Here is a 23,547-nt window from a genome sequence, read left to right on the forward strand (position 1 = left end):
GAATATGCAGTTCATAAGAGACATGTGAAAGGCAGTACTGAGGAACTTACAGGACTCCTCCTTTAGTAAGCTTTTCATGAATGAACACAGTATATGTGAAAGACTGAGCAAAGCATGCAAGTTGCAATGTCTTTTTTTTTCTGTCCTTTTTATGCAATTAAATACTCCAACAAGAAGTACTCAACTAGATTGTGCCACAGAAACAAGAAGCAATTGATATCAAATATGATCTGGATCCCAGATGAGTTAATTATGTTTTTATATACTGAAACTATGGTCTCAGAAAATACTGAAGTGCAATTGGTACTGTGATTTCAGGGTGCATACAAAGGCAAAATTCAAAACATTACTTTTATAAATGCGATGTATGTATTTTATACTTTGAACCATGTTTGTTGTATACCTTTTTCATAGTTCAGGAAGGAAGACTTATTTTTCACTTTTCTGTGAGTCGCAAAGGAGAGTATCTTTATTAATCTTTCATTTAGCTTTTCTCAATTTTTTGTTTGGTAGTTGGGTGCAGCATAAGCTGGAAATGAAAAGCACATGAAGGTTCTGACAAACTTAGAGTGCCTGTGATGTTGCAGGTAAACATCCCTTGTGTTCTGGAAAGCAAGATGTTCAGTTACAATTCAGAAGTTCATCTGAATAAAAGTGAAAAACACTAATTTTTAAGAGAAAGAATCTGATTTTATCATTAATAAATTACTATTGATCTTTAATAAATTACTATCTAATATAAATTGCTATTACTAAAAATTGAAATGGCAAAACACTTTTTCCCCAAGGCTAAGATTTTTTTTTTTTCAATTTGTGACTTGCAGACTTTTTCAATAAAGATTTAAATTCCATGGAATTCAGTGCAGCCTCTTTTCACATCTAGCTGGCAGTTTCAGAACACATACTAAAATATATTTTTGTAATCTGCATATGAATTAACATTTGCAAAATGGTATCATGCTTTTGAATTAATGAGTAAATTTAGATTTTCAATGGCTCTAATGGAATATTAGTAAGTAATAACAAATGGCAGTGAAAATGAAAGCAGCAGTACCTCTCGGAGTCTTAGTTACTCGGTTACTCAGGATTTACATAATACTATATCAGAAGTATTTGCGGTTTGTATGGAAGCTAGGTTTGAAAATGTTTGTCTTCTAAACAAAAGCTAATTAAATTTGACTATGTAAGATTTGTTCCATAAAATACTTAAAATATTTCAATATAATGAAATAAACTGATTATGTCCATTGTTTCATAGTGTAAACCATGAAACTCTATCCATTGAAGTCCTCATCACCGCTCTGTTTGGTTGTGCTTGAGGGAAGTTTAACTGTTTCAAGATTGATTAAGTTCTTTAGTCACTCAGTACAGTTTTTTGTTTGTTTGTTTTGTTTTTAAGTGCTTTTTTCAGATAGTGGGTATTTGATTTTGGAGATTCAGTAAAATTTGCTGTATTTTCTTTCTAGTGAAATAGATGTGTGTTCTAAAGCTGTTATGTACCATATTAGCTTGTTAAAATACCTGCTGTTACTCCGTAACTACAGATAAGACAACACATTCCAACTGATACTGAACTTTCTACATTGCTATTCCCACTTTTTAGTATTGTTTTTGCTAGTGCTGTGGTTTCACTGCACAGTTAAAAAAAAAAACATCAACAAGACATTTAGAAAACTGTAGCAGAGTAATTTCTGCTACTACGTTCACTTAACAATAATTTGCTAAATTACAAGTTTAAGAAAATATAGTATTAAGGAGGAATAATTCTTAAATTATACGATAAAACCCATCCACTCACCCACAAAGGAGCACAGAGAGACAATGGCAAGTAGTGGAGCTCAAATTTTACCTTGCCTATTAGTAGTATTGTTAATTGTACCCTACTATTCCCAGGCCCATCGCAGAAGCCTGTCAAAGGCACATCACAAGCCCATAGGAGTCCAAGGGCTCAGCGGCAGGTGGGAACCCAGATTAAAGACCAAGAGGAAGGGACACCCTCTCCAGGCAGTCCCCTTCCAGCAGCACAGGTTCAACTGTGTGAATCACAGAAAAGCTGTATTGAACTGAGATTCCTCTGCACAGTTCCTATCCATCAGTTGTTTTGAGTGTGTGGTGTGTTTTGTTTTCTTTTTTCCCCTATCTGTTAATGTTTGATGAATAACTTGCTAGATGGCATTTCTTAAAATTGCTGATCAGTTGGTATCAGTGGATCTGTTTTTGTCACATGAGATGGGATTTGTCTTGAAGTGTAACTGAAGTTTCCACTTCTCTCATGTAGACATGTTAATTATAGAAACAATTGCTTCCATTTTCCTGTTACCATATGTAATTTTCTGAGTAAAACATTTCCTTCTATCTCTAGATAATAAATGTCAGGTGTAGAGACTAAATGAACATGAAAAGAAAAAGAAATATATAGGCTGTATATACCTAAAATAGAGTACTATATGGCTGTGTATATATCTTGTATTTAAGAGATACAATGATCCAATTAACCAGTTTTGGAAGGAAGTGTGTGAGTTCTTTGCTTTACGTGTCATAATTTATACAATCAATGTGTAGTCTCATCAAAGGGAAAGCTGTATTTGGCAACATGGTGTATAGTACCCAATGCAGTCATGTTATGCTGAGTACACTACTGATAATTATATTGAAATATTACTACACAGTAATTACTACACTATATTACTACACAGTATTACTACACTACTAAAAGCAGTGATTCAGCTAAATGAAGAATTTTCAGGAGTCCCAGTACTTTTAAAGTAATAGGGTAGACAGAGTTGTCTGAGAAGCATGGTGTCTTTACTGAACATCTCAGGGACAGTATTGAAAGCATTATTACAGTTTTGATCCAAAAAAAGAGGTATGTCTGAACTACTTTGAAGACAACATAAAGTCATTTGAAGTATTATGAATTAACAAAGAATATGTGGCATATAATGTAATAGTTTCTCTGAGTTTATTAACTGGTTATCACATGTGTTTTTTAGAACTCTAACCTGATTCATCAGAAGGTTTCTCTTCCTGTGGAGCAGCAAGGATCTCCAATCTCATCATTCATTACTCTTGAACAATTCAGTGCCATTCGCCTCGTGCAAAGTGTCCATCAGTCACTTGCTTCTTTAAGTAAAGTTATTAGAGGTACCTCATTACTAAGTCCTGAAGTACAAAAACTAGCGAATGCTCTACTAAATCAGAAGGTAAGTAATTTTTAATGAATTTATATTATAAGCAATGAAAAAAATAAACAACAAGAAAATATAACAAAATTCTGGTACATATTTTCATGTCACCATTTACTCTAAATTCCTTTACTGATAGTCACTGTCACTGTAAAATGAATTAGTGAGTTCCAGAGATTCTTGTTATTTTATGGATCTTTCAGGTTGTGATTATAATCAGTTCAAAACTGATTCTTAGATGTACCATGAGGAATCATTACAGTCTGAAGATATTCAACGTTTTTTGTACAGAGCAGGTTATTTCTGTCTTCTTTAACGAATGACTGTCTACATTACAAACAGCTATTATTAAGCAGTCATAAGCAACTTCAAAAATTTAAACAAAGCTGTTTTACAGATTTGGAGTTTAGGCATATGTGCTGTGCAGCTTTTATGGTTGACAAGTTGCTGCTAGATAAGCTACATGTTTTTTGGAGCTAAGTAAATTCATTATCTGGAAACCTTCTAGATGACATTGAGTTTTCAGAATGCTTTTTTGATATTAAAAAAAAGGATTATCCATTAAATAAGCCCTCAGTTAACTGTATATATAAAGGTTGCTTATATATATGTGTGTGAAAGAGTTATATATATAAATATATTTAATGTACTTACTAACAGAACCATTATTTTGAATTAAACACAGAAGAATATTGCTTCAAGTATTTGCAGAAGCTTCTGAGTCTATTACACTTGCATCAAGCTTTCTCTTAAGAACAAATCCGATAAGATTAGAAGTTGCTAAATAGTATTTCCATTTCAAATACCAAATTGTGCTAGATAAGTTGAATATATTAGCCAGTAAAACATGTAAATCTGTCCCTTTTCTCTACTTTTAAAGTTTCTTAAAATGTAAGTTGTACTGCAGTCATAATCACTATTTGCACTCTGCATTTATTCAATATGGATTTTTTCCATATCACACCAGACCAGTTGCAGCCATCATACCAAATATAATTTCACCCTATATTCTTTATATTAGAAAAGTATCAAAAATTTGCACATTTTCTCCATGTTTTCTGGTATCAAACTGGTTATGTTTATAAGCAAGTACAATTAGTGAATGCAAATTTACACACACTGTCATTAATAGAAAAATAATCGGAATGAATCCAAAGATAGTCAAACATTGATGTGAAACTCAGTGTTTTTTTTCACCTGCAGCAGTTTGTCAGTTGCTAATGCATAGATATTGAGACTGCCCCTACGATGAAAAGTAGTCCCTACTAACATATTTTGTTTATCTTCATGACCGGAACAAGTACTTTATCAAGTATTGTTATGTATTTGTTGATCTGTCAAATTTCTAATTAAAACAATAATTAAATTCTTTGTCTTTTTAGATCAACAAGATAGCATTTGTGAGCAAAATTGCAATACAATTTGAACAAATTAACATTTTCGTGTTAGCAATCTCATTGCCTTTTTAAACACGTTTTGACTGTGTAGTAGAAATTGGTGCTACAGATCAAGTCACAGTGAATGCAAATGATACATGTAATGGCCGTTTTTTAGTATTTACAGTTACATTTCTTGTTACTGAGCAAGAATATGGCTTCCTTGTGTGCTTAAGTTACACACTTATATTGGAAGCAGCAGGAACCATGAAGCCAATCACTGTCACAAAAATGTACTTAAAAATTCAGTGTTTTTATCCCTCTCAAATATCAATTCAATGCTTCCTGATATGAACAAAGTGTTTCATCTGCATACTTACCCATTTACCTTGACACAGATCACTTTGTTGGATTGTGATCATAAAGCAACCTTTTCAGCAGCCCTCCAGAGAGACTAATTTTAGTTTCATATAACCATGGCAGATAGACCTCAGTATATTTATCATCTTAAAGTGATTCGTTTAATGTATTTTCTATACACAGTTCTTGTTTCATTTAATGTGATCATGCATTGGCTCATAAAGGCCTATTTACAAAAAAATAAATTTTAAAAGAACCATGATTGCAGTTCTTTTAAGATTATAGCACCTGAAGAAGCTGCTAGAATATGAATGAAAGTTTGAAACTCAATAAATGTATGATTTCTAATGGTTTCAACAATGTTCTTTATTTATGCATTTACTTATGTTAATGTATATCTCAAATATGTTTCCATACTAATAATTAGCTAAGCTCTTTTATACTAAGAGAACTTGGAGTGGTATATTAGCAATCTAAGTTGAATGCCTTCTAAATGACAGATAGAGGACCTGTCTGTAAATATCTAGCAAGAGTCTGCAAAAATGGAAAGATAGTGCTTGCTATTCTGAAAAATCATAGTTTTGCAAAAAAGTTTGCAGCTAACCTACTTTATATACTTTTTCTGGATGTATTCTAGTTTATCAATTCATTATTATTGTTCATAGATATTTTCATAGATGTGAAAGATAGTTTGGAAGATATATTTTTTATGAACTTCTGTGGTCAGATTTTGAAAATCTGTTCAGCACATATGCAGTTACATTGGGAACCTCCTTGAAAATGCAGCTGCAAATTTAACCAGTATAAACTGAGACGTTCAACATCTTGAGTATTGTGCAGTATTCACCAAGTAATGATTTACACTAATTCTCTTTTAAGTAGAAGAATCTTGCAGCGTTAATTTCGGTGTGCTTTATAGATGCCTGTGGAGTTGGTATAATTAATGCTTTTGTTCTTCTAACCAAACAATGCTTCAAGGTTTTCTTTTTAAGTCAATTAGAAATTTGTATGTTGAAATCTTTCAGGATTTTGTTCTTGGGTCATTTTCTACAAGCTCTTTAAGATCATAAATAAGTTACCATGTAGAGGAATTGTATGAAGATTCACTTTACCAGAGCCACACACCTGCATATTCTTGTATGAGAAGGCAGCAGCAAAGGAATGGGAATGTGTGGCTGCAGCTGAAAAGATCATATTATGGCTTCAGAGAAATGATAAACTTAGGCCTTTTTGAAGTGTTTGTGCATTCTGCTGATGTTTCTTGTTTGAATAGTAGAGTGTCTTGTAAGTTCTCCATCAGCAGTGTGTCTTTGTGGGCCACATAAAGAATTTGCAAAAATAAGAGCTTCCTATTACTGGTTATATGCTTTGATCAATTACTTGTATTGCTTTTTTTTTTCTTTATAGAAATATTTTACTTCCAGATTATTTGGTTTCCTTCAGATTGCTAGATTAAAATTAAATAATTTTGGAAGTACTTTCAGTAAGTGTATTTTTTATTTTAGTGTCCCCTCGCATGGCAAAGCAAGTGGGAAGGTCCAGAAGATCCTTTACAGTATCTCAGAAGCCTTGTAGCTCGAGCACTTGCTATACAGGTAATTTTAAAGAGTCATTTTACTTCTGTATGCTGCTGTTCAGTGACACTGTATATTATGTTATGGACATCGCATTGCAGTAGGCCTTTCCAAACTTGAATCGGAAAGAGTTTTAGCAGCTGTATGAAAAGGCATGTTGAAATGTGAAGATGGATGAGATACGTGGAGACAGCAGACAAATCAATTTGAAGTCATTAACTTAACACACACACAGTTTACCAGATAGAGTAATGGTGTTGTTTACTTCACAATAGACTTGCACTTTAGATTTTAGTCATTAGTCTTTCTGATGAACTGTGGGACAAAAAGATACTTGAGTGTATCTAAGTAAAGACACACTCTTTGGTCTGCTGGAGAAACGTGTATAAAGAAAAGCAATTCCAATAGAGGTAATGTACAAATTAAGAGAAAACTAGTTTTCAAAGCAAATAAAGTTAACATCTGCATCCCCCAGTTTTACAAGGGGATATAACAGACAGTGCAGAGTCTGACAACAACTTTATCAGTCAAGAATCTGACAATGAAGAAGACGATTTTGAGAATTTAGAGTTTAGAATAGTTCAGATGGAAGAGATCTTCAGAGATCATTGAGTCCAACTGGCTGGCTACTTCATCAGGGCTAACCAAAAATTAAAGCATAATAATAAGGACATTATCCAAATGCCTCTTGAACCCCGACAGGCATGGGGAATCAATCACCTTACTAGGAAGCCTGTTCCAGTGTTTGAGCAACCTCACAGTAAAGAAATTTTTCCTCACATCCAGTCTGAACCTCCCGTGGTGCAGCTTTGTGCCATTTCCACACATCCTGACAGTGGTTCCCAGGGAGCAGAGAACGGCACTTCCTTCTGTGCTTCCCCACCTCAGGGAGCTGCAGGGAGCAGCAAGGCTGCCTCTCAGCCTCTTCTCCAGACTGGACACCCCAAGGGTTCTCAGCCTGTTCTCGCAGGACATGCCTTCCTGCCCTTTTACCAGCTTTGTGGCCCTCTGTGTGCTTTGAAGCACCTTAACATACCTTCTTTTTTATTGTGGAGCCCAGAACTGCACACAGTATTCAAAGTGAGGCCACACCAATGCTAAATATGGTGTGAGAATTACCTCTTCTGACTGGTTGTGTTCTTCTGACATGCTGTGTTCAATACATCCCACAATGCGGTTTGCCCTCTTGGCTGCCAGGGCAGCCCTTTCTTCTTTCTTCTTACAATCCCTTTCTTCTGAGCTGCTCTCCATCCTCATCTCCCAGTCTGTATCTGTCTGGCACCACTCTGTTCCAGCTGCAGAACACAGCATTTACCTTTGTTGTTGCACTTCATGCCGTTGATGATTGTCCAATGTTCCAGTCTATCTAGATCCCTCTGTGAGGCCTCTCATACCTCTAGAGAGACAGCAGCACCTTGCAGCTTAGTATCATCAGCAGACTTGCTGAGGATGCATTCCACTCATGCATCCAGATCACTGATAAAAGTGTTGAACAGGACTGGGTCTAGAATTAAGCCCTGGGGAGCACCGACAGTGATCGGCTGCCAGCCAGATTTGTAAGGTGAACCATGGGCAAGTTATCCAGAAGAATGCCATGAGGGGTGGTGTCAAAGGAAACATATTTCAGTATTGTGGATATATAGATAGAGGAAAGTTTCTTCAGGAGTGAAAGGTCTTCTATTATCTCCAGGTGAAAAATAGAAAGCAGTTGTTAGACCTTTAGTAATAAAGTATGAATACTGTACAATATTCATATTGTATACAATACAATATGAAACGTATTTCTGTGAACATTAATGTTGACTGTCATATTTAGAAGGAAGATTAGAGGGGAACGTGTTTTCTAGGCCTTACGTTTTTCTAAAGAAATTATTGATTTGGATGTTTCCAAAGTATTCATAAGATTCTTGTTATGCAAACCATTTCATTTGGCTTTACTTTTTCTTAATCTTTTCCTCAGGCTCAAAAAGGCTCAAATTACAAACAATAAAGTGTAAAAAATTATAGCAATAAGTAATAGTGCATGTTCAGGTGTTACTTGGTCGTACATTCAAACTGGGACATAGTCCCCTAGGTCTTTTGATTGATTTTTATATTCATTATTATTAAAGAAAAAAAAGCATCACTTGTTGCTGGTTCTGACTCTGACTGATGCTCATAATCCTTCAAAAGTACCTCACAGTTAATGACTTCTAGCTTTATTTGGTTGTGACCAAGTAGCATGAGATTTTCTTTACCTCCGTGAGTTTTCTTTAAGTAGAAACCTAAGATTAGAGCATAAGCTTGTGTGTGGAGTACACCTCCCTGTACAAAGTGCAGATAATGTAGCACAGTGTAACAGAATGAAATTACTGGTAAGCAACAGCAATAGATGGTTTTCAAGCAAGCATATTCCAAAATTTTGCCTATGTTACTTCAGCCAACTATTAACAAATGCACTGCATTTTATTACCATGATAATAATACTTCTTTCTTATTGTTCAAAATGCTGACAATGTTGGGCATTTGAATTACTTGTTTTTCTGTAAAGCTGTTATGATTAAAGTGTTTACAATTTTTAAAAACCTATTTACTGTTAAGGGAGGGACAGATTATTAAGGCAGACTTTTACAGTAGATATTTAATTGTATTCATAAGCAGTGAATTATGTTGGTTTTTTTTGTTTTTTTTTGTTAGCAACAACAGAAAATAGTGGCAGATGAACGGATACCGACTATTATCTTTTTGATATGATTTTATGATGTCAAATATATAATACTGTTTTATTTGAAGCATTTCTTAACCAGGCTGTTTTGCTTCTCAAGCTTCTAGTCAGATCTCATCTAAATTTCTGTGTTTTTATTTTTGCTGAATTTTACCAGAGAATGTAGATTATTTCTAATTAAGCATTTAAGTTGAATAATCTCTTTCCTTAAATGTTATTCCAATTCATTTTTATGCATATTACACCAAGATTTTGATTAGCCTTAATCATTTTTTAATTAGCTTTCCTTTTTTTCCCCTGACTTTTCATTATTAATTTTATAACTGTAATTAATCATTTTTTAACTATAACTTTAGTTTTTCAGGAATTTAATAAAGAGAAATGGATGTTCTCATCATTCTGAAAATCATCTTCAGATTTATATTACAATGAAGGCCCCATTTTTTGGATTGGTTTAGTTTTATATGACCAACTCCATCATTACATTCTTCTTCATAGTTACTCATACCTTGCTATATTTTATTCACTATAAGATAATGACTTCTACCTTCACCATTTGATACAGTTTGATTTAGTACTTCAAGAGGTAAAAGGAGACACGGAAACATGGAAGTGGTACTGAACATCTGCATCTGCTAAGGATGCAGTAAGTCTATACTTAGGGCATTAGTTAAAGGCTGCCTTGTCAAGACGTTTGCTGCCAGTGTGGAAAATAAAAGCATCTGCTTTGTTACAGAAATTGAATGGGGATGGGGAGGAACCCAAAATATAGAGCAGATGGTAGAATAGTTATAGCAGAATTTATAGAAGCGTAGAGATGTTCTGAGAGCATTATATAACAACAGGCAGAAAAATAGCAGGTGTTTCATTTTCTCAGATCTGAATTCACTCAGTAAAAGATTTTTATTTTTTATTTTTAAAGGAAATTTTCCCATATAAACAAATGAACAAATTGGTATATACAAAATGCTACATAGGCATATTTGCATTGTATTATGCTTTGATGACTGAGCTGATGGAAATAGATGATTTTTAGCATTTGGAGGTTCAATATTTGGATGTTAGCTTTTCCTCTAAATTAGAGCAGAAATTTTGTGGATTGAATATTTATTCTTGTAAAATGAAGTGTTCTGAATAATTAAAACTAGCAAAGCTGACATTGAACAAAATTCTGTTTCAGCTTGTCTGTCTACAGTGATTTATTTGTGGTCCTTATAGTTCTAGTTTCCTCATAGTGGCATCTTTAATATATTCTGTGGTTTGCCTCTCTCATGGTACGTGGTTGTAGCTCAGCAATAATATATATCAGTTTACAATGGAAATGAAGTCTATCCCAGTCTTAAGATAGTATCTTTTCATGGCTATAGATATCAGCAGAAGAGAAAAGAGAGAAGACACTCAGAAGTACAGATACTATGAGGCAAAACACAGTCCCATGCAAATGTGAGAAGAATGTCAACATTTAAAAAAAAACAAAAACGTTTCAGGTCAACAAATTGAAACATACGTTTTGTTTCTTGAACAGCTAAATACAGAGCTTAATTTCACTTCTTCTGAAAGCAAAACAAAGCAAAAAAAAAAAAAAAAAAAAAAAAAGAAAAAAAAAAGGACACAGGATTCTTCTTTCACACCCAAGGCATCTAGGCAAAGAGGTTAAATTTTCATTCACCAATAACAGGCAGAAAATCTGTTCTTAGAAAGCTGAAGAAGTCAAGTCCTTTCCATTTTCACTGAGTTAAAGAACTCAGGACCAGCCTATAAATCAGGCTTAATGCAGTAGTAGATGATATGCACATAAACTCTGAGGAATAGAATGGGGAGAAAAATAGATTTCTTTTATATCTAGTTAAATTTCTTGGTTTCTTTGAGAAGACGTTTTAAAATTTGGAGAGGCTGCTAGTGATAGCTTCCTGGAAAAGCTTAATTTGTTAGAAAAAAGTGAGATAAAGTGAGCATCAAAGGCTTTTTTGAAACACAAGGTAAATCTAAACTGACATGGGAATTCCCAGTGGAAGATGTTTTGAAATCATTATTCACTGCATTTGTTGCTGTTGGATCCATACATTTTTCTCCAATCTTATAAAAATTCTAGGACTCTAGTACTAAATAGTTAAATTAAGATTAAAGCATATATTATTCTCTATCTTACAAATTGTCAGTTTGAATAGATATTACAGCTGTAAGCTTAAATTTACACAACGAATGAATTTGGTTAACAACATTTTGTTTTTATTGCAACACCTTACTTATCTGTCTTTCTTGTGGTGACTTGTCATCTGAGAAATTTCTATAGCACAGTTTTGCACTGTTCACAATGGTGATACATGGGCTGGTCTGCTAATATTTTTGTTCATTATATACTAGTCTTCCATTTTAGTTCAAGAGGCCCTGGTTTTCTGTGATGTGACCTACTAAAAGATATGAGGGAGGAAAAAAAAATATATATGGGTCTGTTTGAACAGCTGTTGCCATAACAGCAAAACAAATGTAAGAGAAGGGAAAGTAAGGGAATGCCGCTTCAAAGCAAAAAACACCCTATGGCTGAACAGTAATTCATTGCACATGAATAACATCTCTATTAATACATTACATTATTAGAGACTGTATCTTTGAAAAGGATGCTGAGCTGGCACCCTGGTGTGTGGTTCAGGATATTTGAAGGGAGAACAGAATCCTTTAAACATGTTCTGTTGTGTTGAGTTTATGTGGCAAGGGTTTGGTAGCAGGGGGGTCCTGCAGGGGTAGCCTCTGTGAGCAGAAGGAGGGCAGGAGGTGCTCCCAGACCTCTCATCCTATTTACTGGCTGGTATGGCTTGAAGTTTATTAGTGGGTTCCCTCTCTGCAAACAGAAAATATACTTGCAGAAAAAATAATTAAGTTAGAGCATAAGATAGGACAGGACAGGACAGGACAGGACAGGACAGGATAGGATAGGACAGGACAGGACAGGACAGGACAGGACAGGACAGGACAAACTCTGGTGATCCCATTCTTTTTCATTCGTTATCCACTCTGATTGCCCCTTTTCCACATCTTTGCTTCTACCCCTAAGTATCTTGTAATAAATCCTGTACAATGTCAGAACTGTTGTGTTCCCCAAATTCACCTACCCTGGCACTCCATAACTCCTATACCCCTTTAAGTATCCTGCTTAGTTTGCATAGCATTTCAGAGTTTCTTCTGATAAATTGCCTTAGTGGATTTTGCAGCAGGGACAATAGTTCAATGTCTTAATAGTTTGCCTTTTACAATCTTAGGAGTAGCTGATTCTGATGGGTTATATTGGCTGCATTCTCCACCTCATCATTGTTCCTCTCATCACTCACTAATTGAACAGCTGTTTTCCAGGTATCTGTACAGTGCAGAACACTTCAGATTTAGTATTTAATATTCAAATGCAAAAACTCATAGAAATATTGTTTTAAATCCACTCATTCCATTATTTTAAATCAAAGTTCAAAATGCTGCGAAGAGTCCACTTTATTCTGGAGAATTAACATTTTCCTGTTATTTTTCTTGACTTCTTTTCAATAGTCACAAAAACAAAAATACAACCACAGGCATTTACAACATTATCTGCTAAGAAACCAAGCCTTAATTGGTTCCCACAGCTCTCATCATGTTTCAGTAATGTATTTTTTTCATTTTGTTCAGAATTTATCAGACAGGATTCAGCTTTAAAGGACTTTTTGACTTTTTTTTTTTTTTTTTTTTTTTTTTTTTTTTTCTGAATTATATCTGCTTGGTAAAAATTGGAAATAGCACCACAATAAAAATGTAGATGTTTCCTTTCTCTCTCATGAAGCAGGCAAATTTGAAGCTCCAATAGATCCTACTGTTGTGTCGTCCTACCCCTTTTCAATCCCTGGCTCAGTTAGATTAGTAGCGGCCTGTATAGAGTAGTAGTGATTTGTCCAAACTGGAGGTCTGAAGGCTGCAGTGAATTGCCTCACATACATGTAATGTAAGATGAAAGTATCAAATTATTACAGGTCAAAGGAAGTTGTCCACTGGAATAAGGTCCAGCTTCCAAGGAAGCTGAAGCGTTTTTTTATGTTCAGAGAGTTCATATCCTCACAGATCATGTATAGGTGCCTGAGGTGGAAGGGTTCCTTAATTTTGTTTGTTTGTTTGTTTGTTTGTTTTTTGCTCTGTGCACTAGTTGCAGGCTTTATTTTCCAGAGATATCTGAAATCACTGTTTCTTCTAATTAAACTTTTCTTGCAGACTACTTTGACTTTTTGACACTAAATCTACAAACAATGCAGTTTTAAATGGAAATATTTTTTTGTTTGTCAATGAGCAAGAATTATCCCAAGTTTGGGAAAAAATATTGGTCTTATGCACGGGAAAACAGTTTTTAAAAAGCGGCATTGGAAAAGATATCTCAACTTGCATGCTGTTTGCTTTCATTGTGAGTCGTTGAAGCTCAATTGTAATGAAATGTAGACCCTCTGTTAAGTGAGACTTTCACAAGTTATGAGCTTTTCTCTGAACTTCAGCCTTAAATGTTTTGAAATGTAATCTGTTTCAATAGAATTCAACTCATGTTGATTAAGTTCTCAATTCTAAGCATGCTTTATGAGAATGGCTATTCTTTTTTCATTATTAAATACTACCTTGTAAGCAGAAGTTTGAACAGCATCCTTTATCATACCACTAAACAGTAGTTCAGCTCTCTGACTGTAGAAAATTGATTGCAAAAGGTGATCACTCACAAAAAGACTTGTGTGTTGCATAAAAAAGAAAACGGCAAGTTATTGTTTCTATGCACATTCTAAGAAATTAAATGTTGTTTTTATTTTTCCTTTTTTAAATGTCTCAGTTTAAATAACCCCCTAGATTTAGTGTTTTTATTTTTTTTCCACCCTATAGGTGCAAGTTACTCTTTATATACTCCATAATTTACAAGAAACTGGGTCATATATATGTATATGATTTAAAGATGTAGTTTATATACTTTATTAAATCTAATAAAATAAACAGCATTTACTGATTTTTCTCTTTAAGATGCAAGATACATTTCCACAATACAGGAAAAAATGCAAACAGATAAAATGATAAATATAAATAAACTGTATGCATTTAAATCGATAGAAATTAAAGTGTAGATTGTTCAATTTTGAATAACTTGTTTTTCACTATATCTGCTTCCTTCATCATGGACAAAGCTGAGCTGCAAAATACAAAGAAGAGAATAAAACGGATAGACTAGTCTAACAAAAGATCAAGCAAAAAAAAAAGGTTAATTATAATACAAGTGGAAGAAGAAGATGTTATTATCATTTGCATGTGAAAATGATTCTCTCTCCAATGCTGTCAAAACATTGGTAATATTAAATTCTGGCCATTAGTAAATGAGAAACATGCAATACATGCTAATACATCAATTTGCAGGTACATTCCCTAAATCTGCTTTTCTTTCTTCTAGGCAATTCAGTTGCAGTAACTTGTTCTTCTGATTACCACCCTATTGCCACACATATTGGGTCTACTAGTATTTAGCAATCTATTCAAAATCCTCTGTTGCTTAATTTATAATTTTGATTTCATAGTCATACATACTCAGAAATATTTTTCTTACTGTAATGACAGCTTTGAAACTAAAAAGTAGTTAGATTTTTTCATGGCAGTTTGGTGAAATAAACAAAATATTTCAGTTCTTAATTTGAGATTTTAATCCATCAGGATCATTGGTAACATGATATAACTACTACTCAAATAGCATTTGCAGATATATATTTATATATGTATATATATATTTATCTAGCATAAGCCAGTTTTCTAAGACAAACATTGCCATTCCACAAGCAAACATCATCCTTAAATAGCAGTCTTCTTGACATTTCTTTGGAGGAAGGCAGAAATGTAGCTATATGTTAACTCATCTTTCTTTTTGAAGGGTATTCCACGTAAGTGAATTTGAAATGATAGCAAAGTTTCATATTGTATTCCTATAGAAATATAAAAAATGATTTAAAGTTTCAGAGCTGCCATTTGGAATTTAGCTGCTGAAATAAAAGCAGAATTTCATGGGAGTCATTTTTGTTTAAATCATTGTTTATCTGTTTTGCGTGCAGTAGTTTTACTCTTGAGAATTCATTTTCAAATGAAGCAACCGGTGCAAGTTGTAGGAGCATTTAGCCACACTGTTATCATCTTTATGTTTTAAAACATGGATAAACACAAAGGCATTCCTTTGTACCTTTGCATTTTCTTTCCTTTCTTTTATTTTTTTTATTTTTTATTTTTGGTCTTAGTAGTGTTCTTCTTTGTGTGGTCTGTGTCACTGAATGTTCAGCAAGGTACATAATTGAGGAAAAAAGACAAAAGACAAAAGATTGAGTCAAAGGAAAAGAGTTCTTAAGTCTGATGGGAAGGTTAGAATCCCATGTTAGGCATTAAGAGATGCTTACAGGCAGGAAGGATAAAACCCTTGATGGTCTTTAGTAGGGAGTGTAGTATTCAGTCTATTCAACAGAATAATATAATTAGCAAATAATTTAGAATGTTTGCCCTTCCTGGAGGAGAATGAGTAAGAGCACATTTGCAGGCAGTAATATTTTTGTATTTTTAATTCCACAGTCACCTCTGAACTAGGATTTATGATCCACTGAGGAATCTGTTTTCTACATCTAGGCTTGAGTTTCAAAATTCCCATCAGGTCTGTAGAATTGTATATGATTTTCCTTATAGGGACAATGTATTTTATTGCAGGCCCTCTGTAATTACCATTTTCAACACCATGTCTAATATTTCATGATCCTGTATGATAAATTTAATCAACTGAAATTATCTACATAGTTGGTAAAATGCAGTAAATAATTCAGAATTAAAACAAATACTGTTTGTTATTCAGATATGTAGCTTATCAAGCTAGAAAAAAAAAAAAGATTTATTTGGTTATGTGTATTTGTGTATTTCATTCTCATCAGACTGAGAAAGTAAAAATTGATGGTTTGAATATATTAACAGAAGAACCCATCAAGTAAAACATATTAGAATAACAGAAATAGAATTATGCATTGCTTATTAGCCATACATTTATTAAAAATATGCACCATCCTTGATATCATGATATCATAGAAATGCAAAATTCTTAAGGAACCTGTTAAAGGTCAAGGACATTTATTAGTTTTTCCTATTCTACACTTTTGAAACCACATCTGAAGAATTTGACCAGTTTTTGGCTGCTCAGTATATAAAAAGAAATGTTGCTGTCCTTGGAAATATATGGAACTAGAGTAGACATTGCCCTGAGCAATCTACTGTGACATTGAAGTTGGCCCTACTTTGAGCAGGGGTTTGATCTGATGACTTTCAGCAGCCCCTTCCAACTTAAATTCTTATGCAATTTTAAAATTTAGAACCTCTCCACTATGCCTTTTAAGAGATCTTACGCATTTCATTTAAAAATTATTTTTAACTGCAACACCAACAAATCTTGCACAAGGTACTGTTTGTTTTTTTTTGTTGTTGTTGTTTTTTTTCAGTACTGTGATGTGATCTGTTTTTGAAGGGGTAATCTAATCAGTGCCTCAAAGACAATTGTCTAATGAATCAGCTAAGTTCTTAATTAAAAAAAAAAAAAAAATATATATATATATATTTCAAATGTCAAATCTGTTCTAAGGAATATACACTTGATTTGTACCACTTCAATATTGCATGTCTCTCATAAATGTTAAATATTCAATAGTGGTATAGCTAGTTACATGCCCTGAAAATTTAAAATTTCTCATGTATTGCTTAGACATACATAGTGGCACTTAGTAAGATCAGCCATGATAAAACGGACAGAATTTGCAGAAAGGGAAACTCTGGTTAAGCATTTGAAAGAAAGAAGTTGTGGTGAGGGTGGTCAGACACTGGAACAGGTGAGCCAGAGAAGATAGCAGAATTTCTGTCATTGTAGATATTTAAAATATCACTGATAAAGCCTGTGAGCAGCCCAGTCCTTCTTTCAAGGTGGGCAGTTGGACCAGAAAATTACTGGGGTCTTCCAACTCTAATTATTCTTGATTCTGTGATACTGTAAAAAAATATAAAAATCTTAATCACTGTGTTTACACAAAGTTGTTTTTGGTTAAACAGATGTCTTGATAGTCTGAGCAGGAATCCCAGGTTGCAGAGCTCTGCTCAGTGGAGTGCGGGCAGCATTAGCATGAGCTGATGTGGTGCGTCGCAGGACGCAGTGTCACAACATGACTGTGCTACCATGTGGTTCCTTTCTTAACACTGGGGCTGCATCTGACACAGCTTCTGTTCTGTGATCTCCTTTTCTTTGTAGAAAAATAGTTTTCTTTGTTTGCTTTTATACTGTTGTGTGTTTTGGGGTATGCACCCCACACAGTTAAACAATTTCTGATTAGGTTGCTTTAGTATGTCTGATAATCCTAGTGTACATACATGAGAGTATGGTCAGGCTTAATAGTTACTAATACAGAAGAGTTCCATTACACAGGCATGGTCAAGAGATTTTCTTTGAATTTTGGCAGCCTCCAGAGAGGGTGTTAACAAAACAAATGACTCTGGTAAACACATAGAAAAAAAATCCGAGGGAATAATGACTGCAGCCCAAGGAGTCGTTATTTCTGAAGAGGAACAAGAACTGTGAGGGACATGCTTAATGGAGAATCTGTATCTCATGAGATGTTCACCAGAGAAAATGAACTGGAGCAAAGGAAGCATCTCTCTGTTGGCTCTCTTTATCATAACATAGCCTTCAAGGTGGTACTATAAAAGTTACTGCTGTGCATCCCATCACTGACAGTGCCAAGTACACTGAGTATTCTGTACAGCCATGCTATTACCATCAAAACTGCATACACTTCAGCATCCCTACTCCAGAGCTCTGCAAAGGAATTAAGACTCACCTTGTGGTCTTGCACTATGGTAGGCAGTCTTGTCTGTTATCTGCAAATAAACGTTATGTGTGACCGTCTCCTGAGTCCTGCAACTTCTTATCAGTGAAGATAAGAAGTAGGACCATAGTCTGTGTTTACTGATCATGTAGGACATAGCTGACAGTAGGTATTTTGGGCATATGTTGATCATCAACTTGTTAGAATGATGTCCCAGCCCTTATGCAGGGCAATCATTTTGGTATTCCTTTTTTATGTAGGAATCTGCAACCCACTGGAAAGTTAAGTTCCTGTTTTGATAAAAATTAATTAATACAGTAACTAGAACGAGTTTGCCTTTGCTAATGTTTCCCTCAGCCATGCCTTGGTGCACATCTGCTTCTGGCACATTGTTAGCTCGCATGTTGATGCTAATGGACTCAGAAATTTTATGCTCTACACTGTGCTGCTGTGTTAGCATTCAGACTCCCTGAACAAACATGGAGCTTCTGAGGCATGTCAAACTGAAATGAAGAAATAGTATTTAAAGCAAAACAGCGATTTTGGTCTGTATGCTCCAAAGTAGCATATTGAAATTCTAAAACAAAATAAATTAAGTCTCCAAACTAAATTCCGTTGTGATTTACCATTCAAAATGTAGTGTGTGCCAACACCTTAACCTATACCTGAAATTCTGCAGTGTTCATGTGTTCAATTAATAAAGAATAATTACAACAGCTCAAGGATTTCACATACAAAAAAATTACCTCAAGGGGACAAATTGTATGTCACTTACTCAAGAGTTACTCAACATCGTTTGCTGTCAAACTAATCCACAGTGCTGCATTTTTTCCCTAGTAACTTTGAATCTAAAACTTTCCCTCTAAAACTAGTGGAAAAACAAAATTGTACTATATGCAGTTCCTGGCTAATACTGAATACAATTTTCTGCTTAGGCACAAAAAATGAAATCACTTCCGTAGTGATTTATATTGTTTTCTCTTTCCCCCCCCCCCAAAAAAAAATCTCTTCTGGGATCACAGCAAGGGAAAAATAGTGTAGAAGAGAATATAATCAGAATGAATTAAAACAGGTGAAGGAGAAGTACTTGATTCGTTGTTAAGGAGTACTGTGATGAGCCTAAAATTGCATAAACGATAATGTGAAAATCCATCAGCCTCTTTATTCCTTCCACTGCTCAGTAAGAAGTGCTCAGTTTGCTTTGGGATTATAGAAGATAAGAAAGACTTCTTCCTGAAAATGGAATAGATATTGGATGTCAAGTTACGTGAAAAAAATAGTATTTGAACCACCTGAGACTGTGCATACAGATTTATTGTGGCAAAATAAATAAATAAATAAATTCCTTTTATTATACAAAACATAAACTCACCTTAACTGAAATATTGAAACATTCTGATACGAATTGCTTTGCAAAGCTTTTTGGGTACTGTTGATAAACTTTGATACTATATTTCTAATCATCGTATCCTATATTAATCTGTTGTGGACAGATCAAACTTAAATTCTCACTTAATGTAACAGTAACATTTCGAGAAACATTTGGGAAATATTAAAATAGTGTTAATTTAACAGTTAAAAAGAAGAGTGTATTACAGATTTTTTTTGTATGTGCGTGTGATATAAATGCTTTTGGTGTTAGGATCTTCAGACTTCTAGACCACATTACTGGAATACAGGTAATTATTGATATAATGGGAATTTACTTTTAAAAATAACTTATATACCATTCCCAAGACAGACTCGGGATTCATTTAATTTTGTTTCGTAGCTAAATGCTGTTTATCAATAGTGCTTTGATTTCAGCTTTCATATGCATTTTCCCAGACTTTATTAACTGTCAGATATAACACAGCGAACAAAAGCTGTATTGTTAATTCATATGGTGAATACTGTGTTCAGTGAATTTAGATCTTGGCTATAACTGCTCTGAAGATGAAAACTGAATCCTCAGTTGCAGCAAACCCGCTAAAGACCATACTACAGGCAGTGGGAGGGAGGAGGCAGTTGGGAGATCATGGCCTGAACCACAAAGGGGTGATTAGCTAAATTTTACACCACCTTGGTGCTGATGATAGTGTTGTAATCCAGCTGGCAAGTGACAAATGCATTATTTTGGCCTACCTGTCATGAAAAGCAAGGTTTTCTGCTGAAGTGGTGATGGAAGAAGGCACCTCAGACTGAAATGGTGCATGGCCGTCCAAGACCAATAAGAAGTCATTCTGACAAACGAAGACAACGTTTATTTTTGTTGCAGTGGGGGTAGGAGAGGGAAACGATATAGCTAAATAGTTAAGGAGTTCTCCTTTTCAAGAAACTTTACTTCAGTCTTTCCACAGCTCAGCCTAAACTTCCTCCCCTTCAAAACCTGATAATTTTTATTGAATTTAACACTCTTTTTGACTGGTATAGAATTATAGTCTTTCTATTAGCTAGTTCGGTGCTCTGTTTTAGATTTCTTATTAAAATAGTGGTGACAACACACCAATGGTTTAGTTGTTGCTGAGCAGTGCTTACATGAGTCAAGAACCTTTTTGCTTCTTCTGCTGCTCTGCCAGTGAGTAGATGGGAGGAGACACAGCAAGGAGAGCAGACCCATACTGACCAAAGGGATGTCCCATACCATATGGGATTGTGCTCAGCAATAACAGCTGGAGGAAAGAAGGAGGAAAATGGCACGGTCAGATTTATGGTGTTTGTCTTCACAAGTAACTATTAAGTGTAGTGAGCCCTGCTTTCCTGGAAACTGCTGAACAACTGCCTGCTGATGGCAAGTAGTGGATGAATTCGTTACCTTGCTCTGCCTGCACATGCAGCTTTTGCTCTACCTATTAAAAGTGCCTTTATCTCAACTCATGAGTTTTTTCCCTTATACCCTCCTCATTCTCTTCCTCATCCCACTGGGGGGGAGGGAGAAAGTGGCTTTGTGGTCCTGAGATGCCTATGGGAGTTAACCCACAACACATTTAAATCTTAAATATTTAAATATTTAAATATTTGTCTTAAATATTTATTAAACAATGTAAATGAGTTATGTCTTCTGCTTTATGTAGACCATTTCAAGTAGCAATTATAAACTTTGCTTTTGTGATCTAATGAGAGTTTTTGCTATTGTGAGTTTCCTAGTGCTACTTAATTATATGAGTTCAGAATTAATATCTCCCATACTGGTCTTTTAATTGGATGGAACATAGGCACGTATGTTCCTTATGGTGTTTCTCTTTAGCAATTACATTAAAAGTTTATTTGATGACAGCGGTAGAATGATTATGTTAAATACAAGTTGAAATGGTTGTGTCTACTTGTATTATACGAAACAATTTAAAAAATATGCCCTAACCTGATAGCGGATTTACTGCTATACAATAAAAGAGATTGTTGTTATAAAAACTCATTGAAAAATCAGGCAGATGAACCATTAACTGTGTACATTTAGCTAATGAAAATGGAAAGCAAGAGTCTCCTAACTGATTCATAATCATTTGAGTTGAAGGCTCATAAGCTGTGATGTGATAGATAAAAAGGTCACCAATTAAGTTTTTGTGCATGGTGGAAAAATTATGGAGATGTGTTTGACATAGTGACAAAAAAAACAACTCACCACCACCACCAAAAACAACAAAGTCCACAACACAATGCTTGTATGATATTCACTTGTATTTTGGATGATTTTTTCAGTCTAAGATGCTTCTATGAAATTAGGTTATCAGCAGTTCAAAGAGTATAGTATAGTAGTTTTCAAATGAGACATGAATGCGTGGTAGGTGCTTTGTGTAATGAGAGCATAGCCTCACTAATATTCAGTAACTAGAGTGGTTTCATAATCTTCTAGTAACTGATAATTTAGAGAAGAGTGTTTTATCTTTCTCTGTTCAGTGATAGCACATGGAAACTTAGTATCTGAGTATTTTTTGTCTTAATATGAAGTGTTAACCTGTGCAGAAGCATATGACTTGCTGGCACTCAAGGAGGCAACTTAATGTTTATCCTACAGTACCACAGTTATACCATGCTGTATACTCTGTAAAGAAATTGTATCAAGCATATACAATACATGTATATGACTCAAAACTTTCAAAACATCAGATTTTGGGTGTGGACTGTTATGTAACCACTTGTGGTTACATACCACTTGTGTACATAAATAACTGAACAAATTCTTTAGTCTGAGATTGTTAGTGTTTAGAGGATTAAACTGTTAAAAAAAAAAAAAAAAAAAAGAAAAAGAAAAAAAAAAAGAGAGAGAATAAGAGTGCCAAATGTGAGAAAACAGTAGGTAGTGCTATTTTTTTTTTCAAGTTGAAAACCAAATCCAGGTATTTAAAAGTAAATGAAAATTAATAAATGAAATTTAATGATTTGACTATATACATTGGTAATTTTTTTAGAGCTTACTGTTTGCATATTTACAGGAGTGGGAAAATAACATGTCCTTAATGCAAACACAGACAACCATTGGAATTTTCTTCACAAGACAGTAAAGCACATAGTCCACCCTGATGAAAAGTTACCTGTTTATGTATAGTGAGCTATTTGAGGGTTTTTTTGGTTGAGGTTCCTTCCCATCCTCCTAGCTTTCTGGATTTGGGAAAGAATTTCATATAGACTGTTTAAAATGGGAGTGGATCTTCCACATCCCACCTGGTCTACAAGAAGGCTGCGAAACAGACTTTGGCAAACTTTGCTTCTTTAGTTTTGAAGACAGTGGATTGTTACAAGGCTTATAAGAACAGAGTGCATCCATGATAAAGTGATAGAAAATGCGGGAGTTAGCAGTTGAGGTTTCATTTATTAATACACATGGTTTATCGAGATTGCAAAGTAGGGTAGAATGTGTGTGTCTTCTTCTCTCGATGGCACAAAAGGTAATGTTGTTGATGGGAAGTTTCAGGCTTGCTGTTCGTAGTGACAGGCTACATAGCTGTGTGAAAAAGTAGGCTGGGGCAACATGTTTGGTAAGGATAAATGAGACTAGTTATTCCCTCCACTCCTGTTATTTTCATTTACAACCAGCTGTAAAAGAGGTCAGTTTTTACCTTATCAGAAATTCTGTGAATTCATGTCTTCAACTAGTACATCTGAAACATCCTTTGAAATTTCACCCACTAAAAATGACAGTGTCAGCTCAATACTGAAAGATTTCAAAAAAAATTGTTGGCTATTACTTACAAAAACTCTTGCTGCAGATTGAAAACTAAGTGCTTCTTGAATTTAATATGCAGTTTACACAAAAGAGAAGGACAGTCTTAAAGCATGCTTGAAAGGAACTCAATTATTTGTCTGAACTCATTAAAGCAAAGACGGTAATGATAACCATTTTTATGGAAAACATGAACTTGCTTTTTAGTAAAGGTGAAATAGCATTTCAACAGATTATTAGGAACTTGGTAAAAGTTTCGTCATACAAAGTAAGCTGCAGTGCACAAAGAATGGAAAAGAAGCTTATTTATTTAGAATAGGTGAGTCACACTGCACATTACACAA

The 23,547-nt window shown here is 34.5% G+C and overlaps 1 protein-coding gene across 3 annotated transcripts in view; it reads left to right on the forward strand.

Annotated features, from left to right (window-relative positions):
* The window catches only part of DYNC2H1 (dynein cytoplasmic 2 heavy chain 1), a 168,866-nt gene that overhangs the window by 128,401 nt on the left and 16,918 nt on the right, over window positions 1-23,547 (forward strand). For all 3 annotated transcript variants that reach the window (XM_084506642.1, XM_084506643.1, XM_084506641.1), the window contains 2 exons: window positions 2,994-3,203; window positions 6,427-6,516. In XM_084506642.1, the coding sequence (XP_084362768.1) occupies window positions 2,994-3,203; window positions 6,427-6,516 (300 nt within the window). The remainder of the gene's footprint in view (window positions 1-2,993; window positions 3,204-6,426; window positions 6,517-23,547) is intronic.

This window comes from Aythya ferina, assembly GCF_964211825.1.
Source record: "Aythya ferina genome assembly, chromosome: 1".
In the NCBI taxonomy this organism is placed as follows: Eukaryota; Metazoa; Chordata; class Aves; order Anseriformes; family Anatidae; genus Aythya; species Aythya ferina.